This window comes from Pseudophryne corroboree, chromosome 7 (assembly GCF_028390025.1).
Source record: "Pseudophryne corroboree isolate aPseCor3 chromosome 7, aPseCor3.hap2, whole genome shotgun sequence".
In the NCBI taxonomy this organism is placed as follows: Eukaryota; Metazoa; Chordata; class Amphibia; order Anura; family Myobatrachidae; genus Pseudophryne; species Pseudophryne corroboree.
Window position 1 is genome coordinate 42,822,263 of NC_086450.1, and position 22,990 is coordinate 42,845,252.

At 46.4% G+C, this 22,990-nt stretch overlaps 1 protein-coding gene across 1 annotated transcript in view; it reads left to right on the forward strand.

Moving 5' to 3' along the window:
* Positions 1–22,990, forward strand: part of SLX9 (SLX9 ribosome biogenesis factor) — a 265,146-nt gene that overhangs the window by 156,157 nt on the left and 85,999 nt on the right. The window contains exons 3-4 of the mRNA XM_063933085.1: positions 8,259–8,321; positions 22,812–22,974. Coding sequence (XP_063789155.1) covers positions 8,259–8,321; positions 22,812–22,974 — 226 coding nt within the window. The remainder of the gene's footprint in view (positions 1–8,258; positions 8,322–22,811; positions 22,975–22,990) is intronic.

A 22,990-nucleotide genomic window follows, 5' to 3' on the forward strand; every position in this document is an offset into this window, starting at 1 on the left:
TCTTTGCAGACGTAACACGTCTTTGGGGAACTCCTCAAATAGACATGATGGCGTCACGCCTCAACAAAAAGCTTTGGAGGTATTGCGCCAGGTCTCGGGACCCTCAGGCAGTAGCAGTAGATGCACTGGTAACACCGTGGGTGTTCGAATCGGTCTACGTGTTTCCTCCTCTTCCTCTCATCACGAAAGTGTTGAGGATCATAAGACGAAGAAGAGTACAGACGATACTCGTTGTCCCAGACTGGCCTCGAAGGGCCTGGTACTCGGATCTACAAGAGATGCTCACAGGAGACCCCTGGCCTCTTCCTCTGAGGGAAGACCTGTTGCAGCAGGGGCCCTGTGTATTTCAAGACTTACCGCGGTTACGTTTGACGGCATGGCGGTTGAACGCCGAATCCTAGCAAAAAAGGGGATTCCGGAAGAGGTCATCCCTACTTTAATAAAGGCTAGGAAGGAGATGACGATAAAACATTATCACCATATCTGGCAAAAGTATGTGTCTTGGTGTGAGACCAAGAATGCACCTACGGAAGATTTTCATCTGGGTCGTCTTCTCCACTTCCTACAGACAGGAGTGGATATGGGCCTGAAATTAGACTCCGTTAAGGTACAGATTTCGGCCCTCTCGATTTTCTTTCAGGAGGAATTGGCTTCTCTTCCAGAAGTCCAGACGTTTGTAAAGGGAGTGCTGCACATCCAGCCCCCTTTTGTGCCTCCAGTGGCACCATGGGACCTGAACGTGGTGTTGCAGTTCCTAAAATCACACTGGTTTGAACCGCTTAACAAGGTTGAGTTGAAATTTCTTACCTGGAAGGTGGTCATGTTGTTGGCCTTAGCATCAGCAAGGCGAGTGTCAGAATTGGCGGCTCTATCACACAAGAGCCCCTACTTGATTTTTCATGTGGATCGAGCTGAATTGAGGACACGTCCGCAATTTTTGCCTAAAGTGGTTTCGTCGTTCCATATGAATCAACCTATTGTGGTGCCTGTGGCTACCGATGACCTGGAGGATTCCAGATACCTGGACGTAGTCAGGGCCTTAAAAATTTATGTAGCCAGGACGGCTAGAATTAGGAAAACAGAGGCTCTGTTTGTCCTGTATGCGGCCAATAAGATTGGCGCTCCTGCTTCAAAGCAGACTATTGCTCGCTGGATCTGTAATACGATTCAGCAGGCTCACTCTACGGCTGGATTGCCGGTACCAAATTCGGTTAAGGCCCATTCCACTAGGAAGGTGGGCTCTTCTTGGACGGCTGCCCGAGGCGTCTCGGCTTTACAACTTTGCCGAGCGGCGACTTGGTTGGGGTCAAACACTTTTGCTAAATTCTACAAGTTTGATACCCTGGCTGATGAGAACCTAGCGTTTACTCGGTCGGTGCTGCAGAGTCGTCCGCACTCTCCCGCCCGATTGGATGCTTTGGTATAAACCCCATGGTCCTTACGGAGTCCCCAGCATCCTCTAGGACGTAAGAGAAAAATAAGATTTTACTCACCGGTAAATCTATTTCTCGTAGTCCGTAGTGGATGCTGGGAACTCCGTAAGGACCATGGGGAATAGACGGGCTCCGCAGGAGACTGGGCACTCTAAAAGAAAGATTAGGTACTATCTGGTGTGCACTGACTCCTCCCTCTATGCCCCTCCTCCAGACCTCAGTTAGGATACTGTGCCCGGAAGAGCTGACACAATAAGGAAGGATTTTGAATCCCGGGTAAGACTCATACCAGCCACACCAATCACACCGTATTACTCGTGATACTATACCCAGTTAACAGTATGAAATATAACTGAGCCTCTCAACAGATGGCTCAACAATAACCCTTTAGTTAGGCAATAACTATATACAAGTATTGCAGACAATCCGCACTTGGGATGGGCGCCCAGCATCCACTACGGACTACGAGAAATATATTTACCGGTGAGTAAAATCTTATTTTCTCTGACGTCCTAGTGGATGCTGGGAACTCCGTAAGGACCATGGGGATTATACCAAAGCTCCCAAACGGGCGGGAGAGTGCGGATGACTCTGCAGCACCGAATGAGAGAACTCAAGGTCCTCCTCAGCCAGGGTATCAAATTTGTAGAATTTAGCAAACGTGTTTGCCCCTGACCAAGTTGCAGCTCTGCAAAGTTGTAAAGCCGAGACCCCTCGGGCAGCCGCCCAAGATGAGCCCACCTTCCTTGTGAAATGGGCTTTTACTGATTTAGGATGCAGCAATCCAGCCGCAGAATGCGCCAGCTGAATTGTGCTACAAATCCAGCGAGCAATAGTCTGCTTAGAAGCAGGAGCACCTATTTTGTTAGGTGCATACAGGATAAAAAGCGAGTCAGTTTTCCTGACTCCAGCCATCCTGGAAACATAAATTTTCAAGGCCCTGACTACGTCCAGTAACTTGGAATCTTCCAAGTCCCTAGTAGCCGCAGGCACTACAATAGGTTGGTTCAAGTGAAAAGCTGATACCACCTTAGGGAGAAACTGGGGACGAGTCCTCAATTCTGCCCTATCCATATGGAAAATCAGATAAGGGCTTTTACATGACAAAGCCGCCAATTCTGACACCCGCCTGGCCGAAGCCAAGGCCAATAACATGACCACTTTCCACGTGAGATATTTCAGATCCACAGTTTTAAGTGGCTCAAACCAATGTGATTTCAGGAAACTCAACACCACGTTGAGATCCCAAGGTGCCACAGGAGGCACAAAAGGGGGCTGAATTTGTAGCACTCCCTTTACAAAAGTCTGAACTTCAGGCAGTGAAGCCAGTTCTTTCTGGAAGAAAATCGACAGAGCCGAAATCTGGACCTTAATGGAACCCAATTTTAGGCCCATAGTCACTCCCGACTGTAGGAAGTGCAGAAAACGACCCAGCTGAAATTGCTCTATAGGGGCCTTCCTGGCCTCACACCACGCAACATATTTTCGCCAAATACGGTGATAATGGTTTGCGGTTACTTCTTTCCTGGCTTTTATCAGCGTAGGAATGACTTCCTCCGGAATGCCCTTTTCCATTAGGATCCGGAATTCAACCGCCATGCCGTCAAACGCAGCCGCGGTAAGTCTTGGAACAGACAGGGCCCCTGCTGTAGCAGATCCTGTCTGAGCGGTAGAGGCCATGGGTCCTCTGATATAATTTCTTGAAGTTCTGGGTACCAAGCTCTTCTTGGCCAATCCGGAACCACGAGTATCGTTCTTACTCCTCGCCTTCTTATTATTCTCAGTACCTTTGGTATGAGAGGCAGAGGAGGGAACACATAAACCGACTGGTACACCCACGGTGTCACTAGAGCGTCCACAGCTATCGCCTGAGGGTCCCTTGACCTGGCGCAATATCTCTTTAGCTTTTTGTTGAGGCGGGACGCCATCATGTCCACCTGTGACCTTTCCCAACGGTGTACCAACAGTTGGAAGACTTCTGGATGAAGTCCCCACTCTCCCGGGTGTAGGTCGTGTCTGCTGAGGAAGTCTGCTTCCCAGTTGTCCACTCCCGGAATGAACACTGCTGACAGTGCTAAGACGTGATTTTCCGCCCATCGGAGAATCCTTGTGGCTTCTGCCATCGCCATCCTGCTTCTTGTGCCGCCCTGTCGGTTTACATGGGCGACTGCCGTGATGTTGTCTGATTGGATCAGTACCGGCTGGTTTTGAAGCAGGGGTCTTGCCTGACTTAGGGCATTGTAAATAGCCCTCAGTTCCAGAATATTTATGTGTAGGGACGACTCTTGACTTGACCAAAGTCCTTGGAAATTTCTTCCCTGTGTGACTGCCCCCCAGCCTCGAAGGCTGGCATCCGTGGTCACCAGGACCCAGTCCTGTATGCCGAATCTGCGGCCCTCTAGAAGATGAGCACTCTGCAGCCACCACAGTAGAGATACCCTGGTCCTTGGAGACAGGGTTATCAGCCGATGCATCTGAAGATGCGATCCCGACCACTTGTCCAAGAGGTCCCACTGAAAGGTTCTTGCATGGAACCTGCCGAATGGAATTGCTTCGTAAGAAGCTACCATTTTTCCCAGGACTCGTGTGCAGTGATGCACCGATACCTGTTTTGGTTTCAGGAGGTCTCTGACTAGAGATGACAGCTCCTTGGCTTTCTCCTGCGGGAGAAACACTTTTTTCTGTTCTGTGTCCAGAACCATCCCCAGGAACAGTAGGCGTGTGTTAGGAACCAGCTGTGACTTTGAAATGTTTAGAATCCATCCGTGCTGTTGTAGCACTTCCCGAGATAGTGCTACTCCGACCAACAACTGTTCCTTGGACCTCGCCTTTATAAGGAGATCGTCCAAGTACGGTATAATTAAAACTTCCTTTTTTCGAAGGAGTATCATCATTTCTGCCATTACCTTGGTAAAGACCCTCAGTGCCGTGGACAGTCCAAACGGCAGTGTTTGGAATTGTTAATGGCAATCCTGTACCACAAATCTGAGGTACTCCTGGTGAGGAAGGTAAATGGGGACATGTAGGTAAGCATCCTTGATGTCCAGGGATACCATGTAATCCCCCTCCTCCAGGCTTGCAATACCGCCCTGAGCGATTCCATCTTGAACTTGAATTTTTTTATGTATGTGTTCAAGGATTTCAAATTTAAAATGGGTCTCACCGAACCGTCCGGTTTCGGTACCACAAACAGTGTGGAATAGTAACCCCGTCCTTGTTGAAGTAGGGGCACCTTGACTATCACCTGCTGGGAATACAGCTTGTGAATTGCCTCTAGCACAGCCTCCCTGCCCGAGGGAGTTGTCGGCAAGGCAGATTTGAGGAAACGGCGGGGGGGAGACGCCTCGAATTCCAGCTTGTACCCCTGAGATACTACTTGAAGGATCCAGGGATCCACCTGTGAGCGAGCCCACTGATCGCTGAAATTTTTGAGGCGGCCCCCCACCGTACCTGGCTCCGCCTGTGGAGCCCCACCGTCATGCGGCGGACTTGGAAGAAGCGGGGGAGGACTTTTGTTCCTGGGAACCTGCTGTTTGTTGCAGCTTTTTTCCCCTACCTCTGCCTCTGGACAGAAAGGACCCGCCTTTTCCCCGCCTGTTTTTCTGGGGTCGAAAGGACTGTACCTGATAATACGGCGCTTTCTTAGGCTGTGAGGGAACATGGGGCAAAAATGCTGACTTCCCAGCTGTTGCTGTGGAAACTAGGTCTGAGAGACCATCCCCGAATAACTCCTCACCCTTATAAGGCAAAACTTCCATGTGCCTTTTCGAATCTGCATCCCCTGTCCACTGCCGAGTCCATAAGCCTCTCCTAGCAGAGATGGACAGTGCACTTATTTTTGATGCCAGCCGGCAGATCTCCCTCTGTGCATCTCTCATGTATAAGACTGAGTCTTTTATATGCTCTACGGTTAGCAGAATAGTGTCCCTGTCTAGGGTGTCAATATTTTCCGACAGGGAATCTGACCACGCAGCTGCAGCACTGCACATCCATGCCGAAGCAATCGCTGGTCTCAGTATAATGCCTGAGTGTGTATATACAGACTTCAGGATCGCCTCCTGCTTTCTATCAGCAGGCTCCTTTAGGGCGGCCGGAGACGGTAGTGCCACCTTTTTTGACAAACGCGTGAGCGCTTTATCCACCCTAAGGGGTGTTTCCCAACGTGACCTATCCTCTGGCGAGAAAGGGAACGCCATTAGTAACTTTTTAGAAATTACCAATTTTTTATCGGGGGAAGCCCACGCTTCTTCACACACTTCATTTAATTCTTCAGACGGGGGAAAAACTATTGGTAGTTTTTTCTCCCCAAACATAATACCCTTTTTTGAGGTTCCTGGGTTTATATCAGAAATGTGTAATACCTCTTTCATTGCCTCAATCATGCAACGAATGGCCCTAGTGGACATTAAATTAGACTCTTCGTCGTCGACACTGGTATCAGTATCTGTGTCGACATCTGTGTCTGCCATCTGAGGTAGCGGGCGCTTTAGAGCCCCTGATGGCCTTTGAGTCGTCTGGGCAGGCACGAGCTGAGAAGCCGGCTGTCCCGCATTTGGCATGTCGTCAAATTTTTTATGTAAGGAGTCGACGCTTGCACGTAATTCCTTCCATAAGTCCATCCACTCAGGTGTCTGCCCCGCAGGGGGTGACATCACATTTATAGGCATCTGCTCCGCCTCCACATAAGCCTCCTCATCAAACATGTCGACACAGCCGTACCGACACACCGCACACACACAGGGAATGCTCTGACAGAGGACAGGACCCCACAAAAAGCCCTTTGGGGAGACAGAGAGAGAGTATGCCAGCACACACCAGAGCGCTATATAATACAAGGATTAACTAAATTATATCCCCTTATAGCTGCTATAATTTATATACTGCGCCTAAATTTAGTGCCACCCGCTCTCTTTTTTTACCCTTCTGTAGTGCAGACTGCAGGGGAGAGCCAGGGAGCTTCCTTCCAGCGGAGCTGTGAGGGAGAAATGGCGCCAGTGTGCTGAGGGAGATAGCTCCGCCCCTTTTTCGCGGCCTTTTCTCACGCTTTTTTATGGATTCTGGCAGGGGTATTTATCACATATATAGCCTCTGGGGCTATATATTGTGATTATTTTGCCAGCCAAGGTGTTTTTATTGCTGCTCAGGGCGCCCCCCCCCCCAGCGCCCTGCACCCATCAGTGACCGGAGTGTGAGGTGTACATGAGGAGCAATGGCGCACAGCTGCAGTGCTGTGCGCTACCTTGGTGAAGACTGAAGTTTTCTGCCGCCGATTTTCCGGACCATCTTTGTGCTTCTGGCTCTGTAAGGGGGACGGCGGCGCGGCTCCGGGAACGAACACCAAGGACGGGTCCTGCGGTCGATCCCTCTGGAGCTAATGGTGTCCAGTAGCCTAAGAAGCCCAAGCTAGCTGCAAGCAGGTAGGTTCGCTTCTTCTCCCCTTAGTCCCTCGATGCAGTGAGCCTGTTGCCAGCAGGTCTCACTGTAAAATAAAAAACTAAAATAAACTTTCTTTCTAGGAGCTCAGGAGAGCCCCTAGTGTGCATCCAGCTCGGCCGGGCACAGAAATCTAACTGAGGTCTGGAGGAGGGGCATAGAGGGAGGAGACAGTGCACACCAGATAGTACCTAATCTTTCTTTTAGAGTGCCCAGTCTCCTGCGGAGCCCGTCTATTCCCCATGGTCCTTACGGAGCTCCCAGCATCCACTAGGACGTCAGAGAAATAAGATTTTAAACCTACCGGTAAATCAATTTCTCCTAGTCCGTAGAGGATGCTGGGCGCCCGTCCCAGTGCGGAAACTCTGCAAGACTTGTATATAGTTGTTGCTTACATAAGGGTTATGTTACAGTTGACATCGGTCTTGGACCGTTACTGTTGTTTTTGTTCATACTGTTAACTGGTTATGTATGTTACAGGTTACATGGTATGATTGGTGTGGGCTGGTATGAATCTTGCTCTTGGATTGCTAAATCCTGCCTTGTATTGTCCATCTCCTCTGGGCACAGTTCTCTAACTGAGGTCTGGAGGAGGGGCATAGAGGGAGGAGCCAGTGCACACCCATAGTCAAAGTTCTTTTTAGGTGCCCTATCTCCTGCGGAGCCCGTCTATACCCCATGGTCCTTATGGAGTCCCCAGCATCCTCTACGGACTAGGAGAAATAGATTTACCGGTAGGTTTAAAATCTTATTATTTATTTATTTATTTATTTATTTATTTATTTAGGGGGGCGGGGGTCACAAATTTGGGCCCCCTGTAGTATCAAATTACCAAGCTTACAACAAAAGCAAAAATTAATTAAACCCGAGCTCATAAAGCAGTAGGAAAGCGGTCGTAAAATATTGTGGAAATGTGATTTCCATCTCATTAACAGTTGCCTGGCTAATCCTTTTTAATTTAACCCTGTCAGAGCTCTACTATAATGTTACCTTTTTTTAAATCCTGATATTGAATGCAATAAGACATCCTGCATCCAATCTTGGTGCTTCCCAACTCCATGCATCTTTCTCCAAGTTATTATTGAGTATCAGTGATTCTTTATCCATTTAGTTAGAGCCGTACGACTATGAATGGGAAAAATGGACGCATTTTGTATGTTTAAAACAACACTGTTGCACAGTGATTAGCATTGCTGCCTCACAGCACTGAGGCCGTGACTTTGATTCCGTCCATGGCTTTATCTGTGTGGAGTTTGTATGTTATCCATGTTTCTGTGTGGGGCTTCCCTCGGGTACTCTTGGTTTCCTCCCACAATACAAAAAAGTAAAGGTAGGTTAATTGACCTTGGGACGACACTTACTAAATCTCTCTATCTCTTTCTTTCATTCCAGAAGAGAAGATATTACTGCCCAAGAAAGAAAAGGCAAAGCAGAGGCGGGAGCGATGGTTACAGAGTGAGTACTTCTATCTTTGCAAGTTAAAAACTAAAAAACAAATAAAAAAACAAATGTATTTTTAAGTATATTACCTTTTGTGTAAAGATCTGATATACGCAGACAGGGATCAACTACTTAAGCTCGCACGGATGGTGTAATGGTTAGCATTACTGCCTCACAGCACTGAGGTCATGGGCTAAATTCGCACCATGGCCTTAACTGTGTGGAGTTTGTATATTCTCCCCATACTTGAGTGGGTTTCCTCTGGGTACTCCAGTTTCCTCCCACAATCCAAAAATAAACTGGTAGGTTAATTAGCTCCCAACAAAATGAACCCTAGTGTGAATCTGTGTGTGTATAAATGTGCAAGGGAATATAGATTGTAAGCTCCACTGGGGCAGGGACTGATGTGAATGGCCAAATATTCTATTTAAAGCGCTACGGAATATGTGTGCGCTATATAAATAACTGGTAATGAATAAATAAATAAGCATATTAAAGTTTTTGTTTTTCCGCCAGATGTTTTTGTACCATTAAAAGCAGCCGCATTAAACCAAAACTAATTTTGCCTTTCCGCGTTAGTAAATAAAAATATTACCGGCAACAAATTGTTAGACACACATTTAGGCAATAATATTTGGCAAAGGATAGGAATAACTGAGAGGGCACAGATTGGATATTCTACAGCGTGCTGTCGCCTGTAGAGCTTGGGCTATGGGTTCTCCTGTACCCCACATTACGGGTGGGGGTTCTTACATATGCTACATTTAATGCAAAATCACATCACATCACATTACATATTTTTAGTGGAGTATAAACCCTTTGTAGAACTATTACCAAAGTATTGTATATGAGCAATGAATGCCAGCGCTATAACAGTTAATAATAAATACATAGGAGGTGGCTTGGTGTGCATTATATACGTGTAGACAGATTAGGGAGCTGGTTCCCAGATGGTGTCTGGTGGGATTGGAGATCCTTATGGTGGTGTAGTGGCAGGAGCAAGCATTGAAAGTTGTTTACATGGTTATTTTGCTATTTTCTTTACTCTGCTAAAAGATGACGGCATTATGTAACGAGAGCACCTCTGCTGAGCAGCAGGCGTCGCACTATGGGATGTGGTATATCCGTGCCACTGGAGTATTAGGGCTGCAGGCTATTCTTTCCCTCTGCTGTGTACCCTATACTTCTCTGACCCCTTTTAGGTGAATGTGGCGTTTCTCTGTTGTACACGACGGTCAGTGGGACACTAGAGGTTCTTTTATTGCGGAGTTATTGTACTGGCATAATGGCTATAGGTAATCAGACCACACCGATCACTTCTTACAGGCTGAGATTTGTTATTTCAGTCACTACAATCATCAGATTGATACCACTGGTCGTACAATGACCTAAAGAGGGGCATCACGATGCATGCTCTGACCTGCTAGATTCCCAGAATGATATATTAGGAACGATTCAAAACAGCAACTCTACTTTCTGATGCATGTGTGTATAAAGCCATTTGTATGAGGAACATATTGGCATGGACTGGAATGTGCTATCCAAGTGTCCAATAGCCCAAACTTATCATCATAGTGTTCATTCTAGCATCCTGCACCTGTCACAACCCGTGCAGTTCCTCTTTCCTGCCTGGGATGTCTCTTTGCTCTGGTGCTTCTAGCACACTCTGTATCTTGGTGCTGAGATACAGACCAGAATGTGCTAGAAGCACCAGAGCAGAGAGCGACACCCCAGGCAGGAAAGAGGATCTGCACGGCTTGTGACACATGCAGGGTGCTAGAATGAACATTAAATGATGTGAATGGAACATACCTTTTACTTCCAATATAGTTGTCTTTAAACCCGCTTTAATTATTACTTTTGGCACATTATTTAATTAGCTGTACTGACGGAGACCCCCAAAATGGGCCACTAACCTGCTTCACTGACCTAGTTAGGTCCTGGTTAAAAGGCTTAAGAACCAACTAAACATTTAGACTGTTGCGGTTTTCCAAGGCTTATCCTTTGCTCCTTTCTATGGAACACCCCCCCCCCCCCCAGCTTCTTTATCTCAAGTTACTAATCTTTATTTGGCATTCTCCAAAGTAAATACAATGTTCCATGCACTAGGCTCCAGGCACAGCCAATGTGTATAATTCATGATTCCTACAATATAACTCATTCACTTGCCTAATTGCTCTTTCAGAGGTTGGACGAGGCTGCTAACGTACAGTTGAGTTCTGCAGAACACGTCATTGTGGTGACAAATCTGTCAGTGTATAAGGTTTGGTCAGGCTTACGTGATTTATTTATAATAGACAGAGAAGAGCTTACGTTTACTTAACACAAGCAGTGATTCTGGCCAACTGCACGCTACTAATGTTCCCTTTAAAAATATATATTCAGAAGTTATTCAATATATAAAAAACAGAGCCTGATTTACAGACGGACTCTAATGCCGCCGCAGCTGGGAATGTGCACGCAGCCACTGTGCGAAACTCTGCAAATGCTGCAGCTGCCTTGGTTTGTATTGAGATGCCCACCGGCATAGGTGTGCGCAGGGGGGGTGCCTGGTGCGCACAGGCACCCCCTAATGTCTGGCACCCCGATCTCACATGCCTGATACAACGATCGCCGAGCAGGCTGATTACTGACCCCTCTGCGCTGCACCCTGTCAGGACTGCATTACTGACCGGACGCCTGGGTTAATCAAGGGTGCCACTGCCACCGGCTTTCAAACTCCTGGCTCCACCTCTATGTACAAAAACAGCGTGATGTGACGTAATGACATCATGCTGCTTGCACGCCCACCCGTCACACCAGCCACATATACACCTCTCTCCTTCTATGCTATGCCAACGCCAGCCACTGATGAGGATCAGCATGCAGCCAGCATTCCTCTTAGGAAGACAAATTCAATACTGGAAGGTGGTCGGCAGCAACATTGACACGTCACTTGTTTTTCCAGCAGCAGCAGCAGTACTAGTCTGCGACTGTCAGTTTCAGTGAGTGACTGACTTGTAAGTAAGCTGCTGCAGCTTGCACGGGAAAGAGAGGGGGAGCCAGACCAGGCTGAGGAGGAGCAGTGTAATTGCAGTGAGTGCCATCAGGGTGTTTGTTTGGTGCACACCACAACATCTGACAATGTATCTGCTTTATTAGGATTGGTACAAGGGTGGATATTTTATATGCGTTTACCACCAATAGATGTTGCTAGACACGCCCAGAAGGCGGTGCTAGACACACCACTCCAGCGGTGCACCCCCTAATAAAATGTGCTGCGCGCGCCAGTGCCCACCGGCAACTTTGCGAGGTCCAGCCGGTACGTGCAAAGAGTCAGCATTGGTGGATTATTACCAAACTTCTCCTTAGCCGTATGACTGCACTGTGTGGCCGCAGAAATTAAGATGCCGGAGCCATTGCAGCTGCATTCAGAATTGCAGTAGCAGGCTGAGACGCATCCCTAAAATGGTCTGCGGTTTCCCCCCCCCCCCCCCCCCCCACTCCCTGTTACCACCTCTTAGCGATCCCTGACTGTCAGTCACTTTGCAAAAAAATCCTCCCTGCGAATTCCTTCACAAGACCTTCATTGTAAATGGGCAATATGACTTAGGTGCATCAGCAGTCGGAAGATGATCGCTCAACTGCTTAAAAATCGGGTTTAGTTCATCTTTGAATCAGGCCCACATTTCGGATTCCTTTGACTGTCTTTTGATATCTATTTACGGACTTGTCAGATCTAGTTTGGCTTGTATGTAATAAATTTTGGGTTTTCAAAGAACTCTTTGTAACATGCCTGGTGTCATGTGTAAAAGGGGGCTCTGCCTGGCGTCATGTGTAAGAGGGGGCTCTGCCTGGCGTCATGTGTAAAAGGGGGCTCTGCCTGGCATCATGTGTAAAAGGGGGCTCTGCCTGGCGTCATGTGTAAAAGGGGGCTCTGCCTGGCGTCATGTGTAAAAGGGGGCTCTGCCTGGCGTCATGTGTAAAAGGGGGCTCTGCCTGGCGTCATGTGTAAAAGGGGGCTCTGCCTGGCGTCATGTGTAAAAGGGGGCTCTGCCTGGCGTCATGTGTAAAAGGGGGCTCTGCCTGGCGTCATGTGTAAAAGGGGGCTCTGCCTGGCGTCATGTGTAAAAGGGGGCTCTGCCTGGCGTCATGTGTAAAAGGGACACTGCTGTGGTGTAATTTGAATAAGGGAGACTACTGAGCAACATAATATTAATTGGTATTATTATGTGGCCACGCCCTTCCCCATGCATTGTCCCTATATTAAATATGGGGTGGGGCTCCAATTCTCTTTCTGGCACTAGTTACGGCCCCGCTATCATGTTTGAGTGTATAGCCAGCCTGATTACGGCAGAGCACTTGGAATGATAGAGAAACTGCTGTTAGCTGCAACTGACATTTGTGTTGACTTCTGTTATGTGATTATACATACATTTCTTTTACACTCTGTTTTATACTTAAGATTTACAGTGCAGTGCCATTACTGTCATCTGAATGAATACAATGTGCAGAGGCTTGTAATAATTCCTTTTAGGTATAGTTTCTTAGTGTAAAGTGACAGTCTGTATACCGCCTTGTGTATGTAATTATCCTGTACCCGATGTGATCGTTAACCAAGTATACCCCTATAGCTAGTTCTCTTTCTATAGATAGATAGATAGATAGATGGATAGATGGATTATGCAATGTATGGTAAGACAATATTGAGCAGGTTGTATTGTAGTGCACATAACAATAAAATATCTTGCAAATACTAGACAAGCACTAATTATTATTTTCTCTAACGTCCTAGTGGATGCTGCGGACTCCGTAAGGACCATGGGGATAGACGGGCTCCGCAGGAGACATGGGCACTTTAAGAAAGAATTTAGGTTCTGGTGTGCACTGGCTCCTCCCTCTATGCCCCTCCTCCAGACCTCAGTTTGATACTGTGCCCAGACGAGCTGGGTGCTTTTCAGTGAGCTCTCCTGAGTTTGCTGAGAGAAAGTATTTTGTTAGGTTTTTTATTTTCAGGGAGCTCTGCTGGCAACAGACTCCCTGCATCGTGGGACTGAGGGGAGAGAAGCTAGGTCCTGCTTCTTAGGCTACTGGACACCATTAGCTCCAGAGGGATCGGTACGCAGGATCTCACCCTCGCCGTCCGGTCCCGGAGCCGCGCTGCTGTCCCCCTCGCAGAGCCGGAAAACAGAAGCCGGGTGAGTATGAGAAGCAAAGAAGACTTCACAGGCGGCACATCTCCCCTGCAGATACACGGTAGAAGAGGGTAAAAAGAGAGGGGGGGGGCACATAATTAGGCGCAAAAAGCAATATAAACAGCAGCTACTGGGTTAACATTAAGTTACTGTGTTATTCCTGGGTTTATAGCGCTGGGGTGTGTGCTGGCATACTCTCTCTCTGTCTCTCCAAAGGGCCTTGTGGGGGAACTGTCTTCAGAGAGGGCATTCCCTGTGTGTGTGGTGTGTCGGTACGCTTGTGTCGACATGTCTGATGAGGAAGGCTATATGGAAGCAGAGCGGGAGCAAATGAATGTGGTGTCTCCGCCGACGGCGCCGACACCTGATTGGATGGATATGTGGAAGGTTTTAAATGATAATGTTAATTCCTTGCATAAAAAGTTAGAAAAAGCTGAAGCCTCGGGACAGTCAGGGTCCCAACCCGTGCCTGATCCTATGTCGCAGAGGCCGTCAGGGTCTCAGAAGCGCCCACTATCCCAAACTGTTGACACAGATACCGACATAGATTCTGACTCCAGTGTCGATTACGATGATGCAAAGTTACAGCCAAAATTGGCTAAATCCATCCGTTATATGATTATAGCAATTAAGGATGTGTTGCACATCACAGAGGAAACCCCAGTCCCTGACAAGAGGGTGCATATGTATGGGGAAAAGAAGACTGAGGTAACCTTTTTCCCCCTCACACGAGCTAAATGAGTTATGTGAAAAGGCTTGGGAATCTCCAGATAAAAAACTGCAGATTTTCAAAAGGATTCTTATGGCGTATCCTTTCCCGCCAACGGACAGGTTACGCTGGGAATCCTCCCCTAGGGTGGACAAAGCTTTAAGACGCTAATCCAAGAAGGTAGCCCTGCCGTCACAGGATACGGCTACCCTCAAAGATGCTGCGGATCGCAAACAGGAGGTTACCCTGAAGTCCATTTATACACATTCAGGTACCTTACTGAGGCCGGCAATCGCGACGGCCTGGGTGTGTAGTGCTGTAGCAGCATGGACGGATACCTTATCTGAGGAAATTGATACCTTAGACAAGGATACTGTATTGTTGATCCTGGGGCATATTAAAGACGCTGTCCTATATATGAGAGATGCTCAAAGAGACATTCGTCTACTGGGTTCTAGAATAAATGCTATGTCGATTTCTGCCAGAAGGGTCCTGTGGACTCGGCAATGGACAGGTGATGCCGACTCAAAAAGGCATATGGAGGTTTTACCTTACAAGGGTGAGGAATTGTTTGGGGAGGGTCTCTCGGACCTGGTCTCCACAGCTACAGCTGGAAAGTAAAATTTTTTGCCTTTTATTCCCTCACAGCCTAAGAGAGCACCGTATTATCAAATGCAGTCCTTTCGATCACAAAGAAACAAAGTCCGAGGTGCGTCCTTTCTTGCCAGAGGCAGGGGCAGAGGTAAGAAGCTGCACAACACCGCTAGTTCCCAGGAACAGAAGTCCTCCCCGGCCTCTACAAAATCCACCGCATGACGCTGGGGCTCCACAGGCAGAGCTAGGCCCGGTGGGGGCACTTCTTCGAAATTTCAGCCACAAGTGGGTTCACTCCCATGTGGATTCCTGGGCGATAGAAATTGTGTCTCAGGGATACAAGCTGGACTTCGAACAGATGCCCCCTCACCGATACCTCAAATCGGCCCTACCAGCTTCCCCCCACGAGAGGGAAATAGTGTTAACTGCAATTCACAAATTGTATCTTCAACAGGTGGTGGTCAAGGTTCCCCTCCTTCAACAGGGAAGGGGTTATTATTCGACCATGTTTGTAGTCCCGAAACCGGACGGTTCGGTCAGACCCATATTGAATTTAAAATCCCTGAACATATACCTGAAAAGGTTCAAGTTCAAGATGGAATCGCTGAGAGCGGTCATCGCAAGCCTGGAAGGGGGGGATTTTATGGTGTCTCTGGATATAAAGGATGCATACCTTCATGTCCCCATTTATCCACCTCATCAGGCGTACCTCAGATTTGTGGTACAGGATTGTCATTACCAATTTCAGACGTTGCCGTTTGGTCTCTCCACGGCAACGAGAATATTTACCAAGGTAATGGCGGAAATGATGGTACTCCTGCAGAAGCAAGGGGTCACCATTATCCCGTACTTGGACGATCTCCTCATAAAAGCGAGATCAAGAGAGCAGTTGCTGAACAGCATCACACTTTCTCTGGAAGTGTTACGGCAACACGGCTGGATTCTGAATATTCCAAAGTCGCAGTTGGTTCCTACAACTCGTCTGCCTTTCCTGGGCATGATTCTAGACACAGACCAGAAAAGGGTTTATCTCCCGATAGAGAAAGCTCAGGAACTCATGACACTGGTCAGGAACCTATTAAAACCAAAACAGGTGTCAGTACATCACTGCACTTGAGTCCTGGGAAAGATGGTGGCATCATACGATGCCATTCCCTGCGGCAGGTTCCATGCGAGGACCTTTCAATGAGACTTACTGGACAAGTGGTCCGGATCACATCTTCAAATGCATCAGTTAATCACCCTATCCCCCAGGGCCAGGGTGTCACTCCTGTGGTGGCTGCAGAGCGCTCACCTTCTCGAGGGCCGCAGATTCGACATTCAGGACTGGGTCCTGGTGACCACGGACGCAAGCCTCCGAGGTTGGGGAGCAGTCACACAGGGAAGAAATTTCCAAGGTCTGTGGTCAAGTCAAGAGACTTGCCTTCACATCAACATCCTGGAACTAAGAGCCATATACAACGACCTACGTCAAGCGGAGACCTTGCTTCGCGACCAACCGGTTCTGATTCAGTCAGACAACATCACCGCAGTGGCTCATGTAAACCGACAAGGCGGCACAAGGAGCAGGGTGGCGATGGCGGAAGCCACCAGAATTCTTCGCTGGGCGGATAATCACGTAAGCGCACTGTCAGCAGTGTTCATCTCGGGAGTGGACAACTGGGAAGCAGACTTCCTCAGCAGACACGACCTCCGCCCGGGAGAGTGGGGACTTCATCAGGAAATCTTCGCACAGATTACAAGTCGGTGGGAACTGCCACAGGTGGACATGATGGCGTCCCGCCTCAACAAAAAGCTACAGAGGTATTGCGCCAGGTCAAGAGACCCTCAGGCGATAGCTGTGGACGCCCTGGTGACACCGTGGGTGTTCCAGTCGGTCTATGCTTTTCCTCCTCTTCCTCTCATACCCAAGGTGCTGAGGATAATAAGAAAAAGAGGAGTGAGAACAATCCTCATTGTTCCAGATTGCCCACGAAGGACTTGGTATCCAGATCTGCAAGAAATGCTCACAGAGGACCCGTGCCCTCTTCCTCTAAGACAGGACTTGTTGCAACAGGGGCCCTGTCTGTTCCAAGACTTACCGCGGCTGCGTTTGAACGCCGGATCCTAGCAGAGAAAGGCATTCCGGATGAGGTCATTCCTACGCTGATAAAGGCTAGGAAGGACGTGACAGCTCAACATTATCACCGTATATGGCGAAAATATGTTGCTTGGTGTGAGGCCAGGAATGCTCCTACGGAGGAATTCCAGCTGGGCCGTTTCCTTCACTTCCTACAGTCCGGAGTGAATTTGGGCCTAAAATTGGGTTCCATTAAGGTCCAGATTTCGGCCCTATCCATTTTCTTTCAAAAGGAGTTGGCTTCTCTACCTGATGTTCAGACGTTTGTAAAGGGAGTGCTGCATATTCAGCCTCCTTTTGTGCCTCCAGTGGCACCTTGGGATCTTAACGTGGTGTTAAGTTTCCTAAAATCCCACTGGTTTGAACCACTTAAAACGGTGGAGTTGAAATATCTCACGTGGAAGGTGGTCATGCTATTAGCCTTGGCTTCGGCTAGGCGTGTGTCAGAGTTGGCGGCTTTGTCACATAAAAGCCCCTATCTGGTTTTTCATGTGGATAGAGCAGAATTGCGGACCCGTCCACAATTTCTGCCGAAAGTGGTTTCATCTTTTCATATAAACCAACCTATTGTGGTGCCTGTGGCTACTATTGACTTGGAGGATTCCGAGTTGCTTGATGTGGTCAGGGCTTTGAAGGTTTATGTAGCCAGAACAGCTAGGGTCAGGAAAACAGTTGTTTATCCTGTATGCATCCAACAAGCTTGGTGCTCCTGCTTCAAAGCAAACTATTGCTCCCTGGATCTGTAACACGATTCAGCAGGCTCATTCTGCTGCTGGATTGCCGCTGCCAAAATCAGTTAAGGCCCATTCCACTAGGAAGGTGGGCTCTTCTTGGGCGGCTGCCCGAGGGGTCTCGGCATTACAACTTTACCGAGCGGCTACTTGGTCAGGTTCAAACACTTTTGCAAAGTTCTACAAGTTTGATACCCTGGCTGAGGAGGACCTCTTGTTTGCTCAATCGGTGCTGCAGAGTCATCCGCACTCTCCCGCCCGTTTGGGAGCTTTGGTATAATCCCCATGGTCCTTACGGAGTCCCCAGCATCCACTAGGACGTTAGAGAAAATAAGATTTTACTTACCGGTAAATCTATTTCTCGTAGTCCGTAGTGGATGCTGGGCGCCCGTCCCAAGTGCGGACTTCTTCTGCAATGCTTGTATATAGTTGTTGCCTCAATAAGGGTTATGTTATGGTTGCATCAGGGTTTGACCTGATGCTCTGTCGTTTGTCATACTGTTAACTGGTTGTTTTCACATGTTATACGGTATGATTGGTGTGGCTGGTATGAATCTTGATCTGGATTACCAAAATCCTTTCCTTGTACTATCAGCTCTTCTGGGCACAGTTTCTCTAACTGAGGTCTGGAGGAGGGGCATAGAGGGAGGAGCCAGTGCACACCAGAACCTAAATTCTTTCTTAAAGTGCCCATGTCTCCTGCGGAGCCCGTCTATCCCCATGGTCCTTACGGAGTCCCCAGCATCCACTACGGACTTCGAGAAATAGATTTACCGGTAAGTAAAATCTTATTATTTATTATTATCCTATATTTATATGGTGCCACAAGGGTTCCGCAGCGCCCAATTACAGAGTACATAAACAAATAATCAAACATGAAAACAGCAACTTAACAGTTGATGACAGTATAGGACAAGTACAGGGTAAATAAACATAGTTACATCAGCAGATGACACTGGAATAAGTATCAGGTGGCAGAAGACTGCTGGATTTGGTGCAGTTGAAGATTATTAAAGTAAGAAAGGATAAGCACATGAGGGAAGAGGTCCCTGCTCGTGAGAGCTTACATTCTAAAGGGGAGGGGTAGACAGACAGGGGTGACATAGATGGGGTACATAGAGAGCGTGGAACAGAGGGTTATGATGAGATTTGGCTGGGTTCGGTGAAGAAGTGGGTCTTGAGAGCCCGTTTGAAGTTTTGTAAAGAGGTGGAGAGTCTGAGGGGGAGAGGTAGGGAATTCCAAAGAAGTGGTGCAGCACGTGAAAAATCTTGGAGGTAGGAGTGGGAGGAAGTAATCCGTAGGCAGGAGAGTCAGCGTGCATTAGCAGAGCGAAGAGGACGGGTGGGAGAGTAAAGGGAGATAACGTCAGAGATGTAGATGGGAGAGGAGTGGGTGAGGGCTTTGTAATAAATATCCTTCACTGAATGTTATACCTGCCTCTTTAGCAATAGACTCCTAGCCTTACAGGGTAAATACCTTGTTTCTCCCAGGTGTAAAAAATCAGGAAGTATAGAAAAAGCAGTGTAGGGGGTATCGTGATGAAATGTCAAACTAGTACGGACAAGTAATCATTTACCAAATAAAAAGTAATGGTATCTGAGAACCAGAAAGAACTACCTTTTTCCAGACGGCCCTTGCTGTGTATATTAATTATACTCCAAGGTAGAGCAGCAGTATAAAGACACGTACAGTGTAATATTGCTAAAAATGTTTATTGGCAGTTTTAGGAAAATGTACATTTTTTAAAAGGGGCAATAAAATCTGCAAGGTGAGGCGTACCTCAAAAGCTTCATTGAACCGATGATCCTAGAATCTCTTTGCATATTGTAACAGCCAGTTATAGTATTGGTAGAATTGCCTGTTTGTTTCACTGCTGTTGCCATTGGTATTTCTGAGAAAAGAAAGATATATAAGATAAATTCTACAATTTCACATGGATTAAGATTGCAGTGTGATTTCTTGTCTGTATAATGGAAGAATGCATTGCATTTGCGGACTGAGGAAGAGATTTATCAAAGCTTTGAGAGAGAGAAAGTACTTAGCCAGTCAGCTTTTGTGATTTTACAGGCTGTGTTTGCAAAATGGCAGTTAGGAGTTGATTGGTTGGTACTTTACCTCTCTCTGCACTATATTTCACTCCAAGCTTTGATAAATCTCCCCCACAGTTGGAATGGTGACACCCTTTTTGAGGACGGCGAAGTACAGACCTATATTCCCCACCCCGTCACTAGTGCTCAAGATTATGTGTGTGTGCAAATAATTTTGGGTCAACAAAGTTTTTTGGTTTTTTGTACGTCAAGTGTACATGAAAATAGAGCACCCTGCACTTGCCACAACCCCTGCAGTTCCTCTTTCTTGCCTGGGGTGTCAGCCTCTGCTCTGGTGCTTCTAGCACACTCTGGTCTGTTTCCAGGCAGGAATGAGGAACAGCACGGGTTGTGACAGGTGCAGAATGCCAGCATAAGCACTACCGAATATATATTACAAGATCTTAAAAATGTTATTTGTATGCTCATAGATTTTATAGCAAATGAATGTCCTTTTACTTTTTTGAACTGTAGATAGATGTTATCTTTGTATAGCCTAGCTTAGTAGTGTAGATTTTAAACAATATTGGCTCTTATAAGATTATAACCATTTTAATTTGAAATTTTCTCTTTTAACATTTGCAAAGAACGTATTGAATTCCTGGGCTGCATTGTGGAGAAATCCCATTGTGAAAATGGCAATATCGCAACAAAATGCTTCTATTTAGTGTAGATGCCAGCAACTCTCCGCATTTTGTGCTTGTTACCATAAAAGGAAATGAAACACAAATTTTCCATTTTCATTTTGGAAGAAACTGTAACAGTACTGATATATTTGAAGAACGGTTACTGGAATGTGGTAATAGGTTAAGAGAAAGAGGATACCCCTGGGCGAGCATGCCAGGCTGACGCAGAGGAACACGTGATTGAGAGCAATTTTTTTTTTTTTTAATTAAGATGAGCTAAAATTAGTAATGAATTTTGTTTTTATTTTTTACATAATTCAGTAGTGAAATATAAAAAGTATTAATTATTAGTAGGATTCTTAACCGCTATTGGAGCATTCCATTAGTGGATCTCATCTTGGCACCTTAGCTCTCTATAAACCTGAAATTGTTTTCAGGATGACATTAAGGGGAATGCCGAGCCCCTACCGTACAGTTATTTGTCTATAACGCAGATTTTTTTTGTCTTCTTTTTTTTTTTTTTTAAAGAGAAAATTAGTCTGATTTTGTCTTTTAAAAAATTGCTGCTTTAAATTCTTTATCAGAAATGGCAGAAAATCCTGCTAATTACGTTTCCTCCTCCATTCTGTAGACTGGAAGGAGGCTAGGTACTAAATCATTAGGTATTTCAACTTCAGTCAGAGCAATATTTTTAGTATAGCAGTAAGAGTAACAGATCTGTCAAGAGGTTGCTCTCTGAAACCATTCTAACATCATATTGCTAACTGTACAGTGCGTTTCGTTGTCGAGTGATCCACAACTTCATCAGAGGTGAAATGGAGAGAGATTTACAAGGCGCAGTGGATTTGATTTGAAATGCTTCATCAGAGTCTGTATAGAAAAGGCAGGTCTGAGCACCTGTATGTCTCTACAAATAGTCTGGTTCACATTCTATTACTATAACTATACTTTAAATCATCTAAGGAGGCAATTCCTTCTTTAATAACACGACCGTTCCAAAAAAATACATACATTATTTTGTAGAATCTAACATATCGTAATGTAAATTGAACAAGTCAAATTAGCAGATCGTAGGTGTTTGAGGAAAAAAACATTTGCTCCACAACTGAGGTCTAGTAAATTTATCCCTGAATATCCAAAAGTATTGGTTTACAAAAACTGGAGGTTGGGGAGTAAGAGATGAGAAAAATGGTGAGGGAGAGGGGGCAGAGATGAAACGGAGAGGGGACAGATGAAAGAGAGAAGGTGAAGGAGAACAGTGATGAAAGGGACAGTTGGAGCAGGTTGTGGGGATGGGAAGGTGAGGAAGATACTTAGTGGCACTTGGAGCTTGGGCTGGAGAGAATACAGGAAGGGCAAGAGACTGGTTGGCAAGTTAATTTATAGCTCTTACTCATAGGTTTTCATTTAAAAAAAAATAACAGGCTCATAATACAAAGTGTTGAGCAGAATTATCAAGTAGATGTTTCCTTTATGTCCTGTATGTGACCTGGAATGGTCAACTCAACAAGCCTCCACAGCTATTTTATTATAGCTGCCCAGTCTAGTGTCCGTGCCAAGGTTAGCAATACACTTAAAGCATATCACGTAAGCAAGCCACTGTATCTGTTCTAAAGTACAGCTGGGGAGGGGAATATAATTTACTGTCTGTCAGCACCGCATTTCTATTGCGCCTGAACATCTGTCTTCAATAGCTTTCTGGGCCTGGCTTCCCTACATGTCCTTTCATTCTGACCCATTCTGCATTACATTTTCTCCGTTTGATTTTTTTTTTCTTAGTATACAGTTTTGTACAGTCATCCTCTATCCCAGACAGAATGTGGCCCTGTACATAAAAGTCGCAAGCAACCAGAGCTTAACCTACTGTATGGCTTGCACACGCGATTCTTTCTCCCAGATGCGTTCTCTCGTTATTCTGTCTCACGGACACTTATTTTTACAAATAATTAGGAGTTAATAGAGTCTCTGGCATATTTGCAGATGGATTATGAAACTGCGGTTACAGAGATCACGTAGAGGTGTTATAAAGTTAATTGTCAGATTATATGTTAGGGCAGCGTTTTACAATGTAAATATAGCTGCAGAGCCTGTTGTTACGATGGGGCTTGGTAGCAATCCAAAACATGGATTACTGTAGGAATTCCAGCGTTTTGGCATGAATTGAGGTATTTAAATTAAATACATTTGTTTCTGCTAACTCTGTACAGAATGTACGTTATTTTCAATGTACTTGGTGAGATATCAAAGTAACAGACTATTGGAAACCTTGTAAGTGGAAGGTCCGCCGTAACACGGAGAACATTAAACAGCTGTGTAAAGAGCTGGAGTCATCAGGTGCAATGCTTACAGATGTGTAGCTCTGGTTACACAATGCACTTTTATGTAGGTTCGTGGATGCCTGTTGTCTGTACATTGTGACAATATGAAGCTTTGCCATTGTTCTGTATGCCTCCATGTGTTCTAGAAATCGATTCCTTGATACTGGCTCAGCAGACCAAGAAGGCCCAGGCCAAGAGGAGAGCTACACCTGTTGTCGGCGACATGCGACCACTTGCAGACGCCCTACCTGATCTATCAGAACTAACCTCTGCCCGCAAACCCAAAGCACCAAGGAAGCAGCCTAAAGAGTAAGTCCCACTGAGC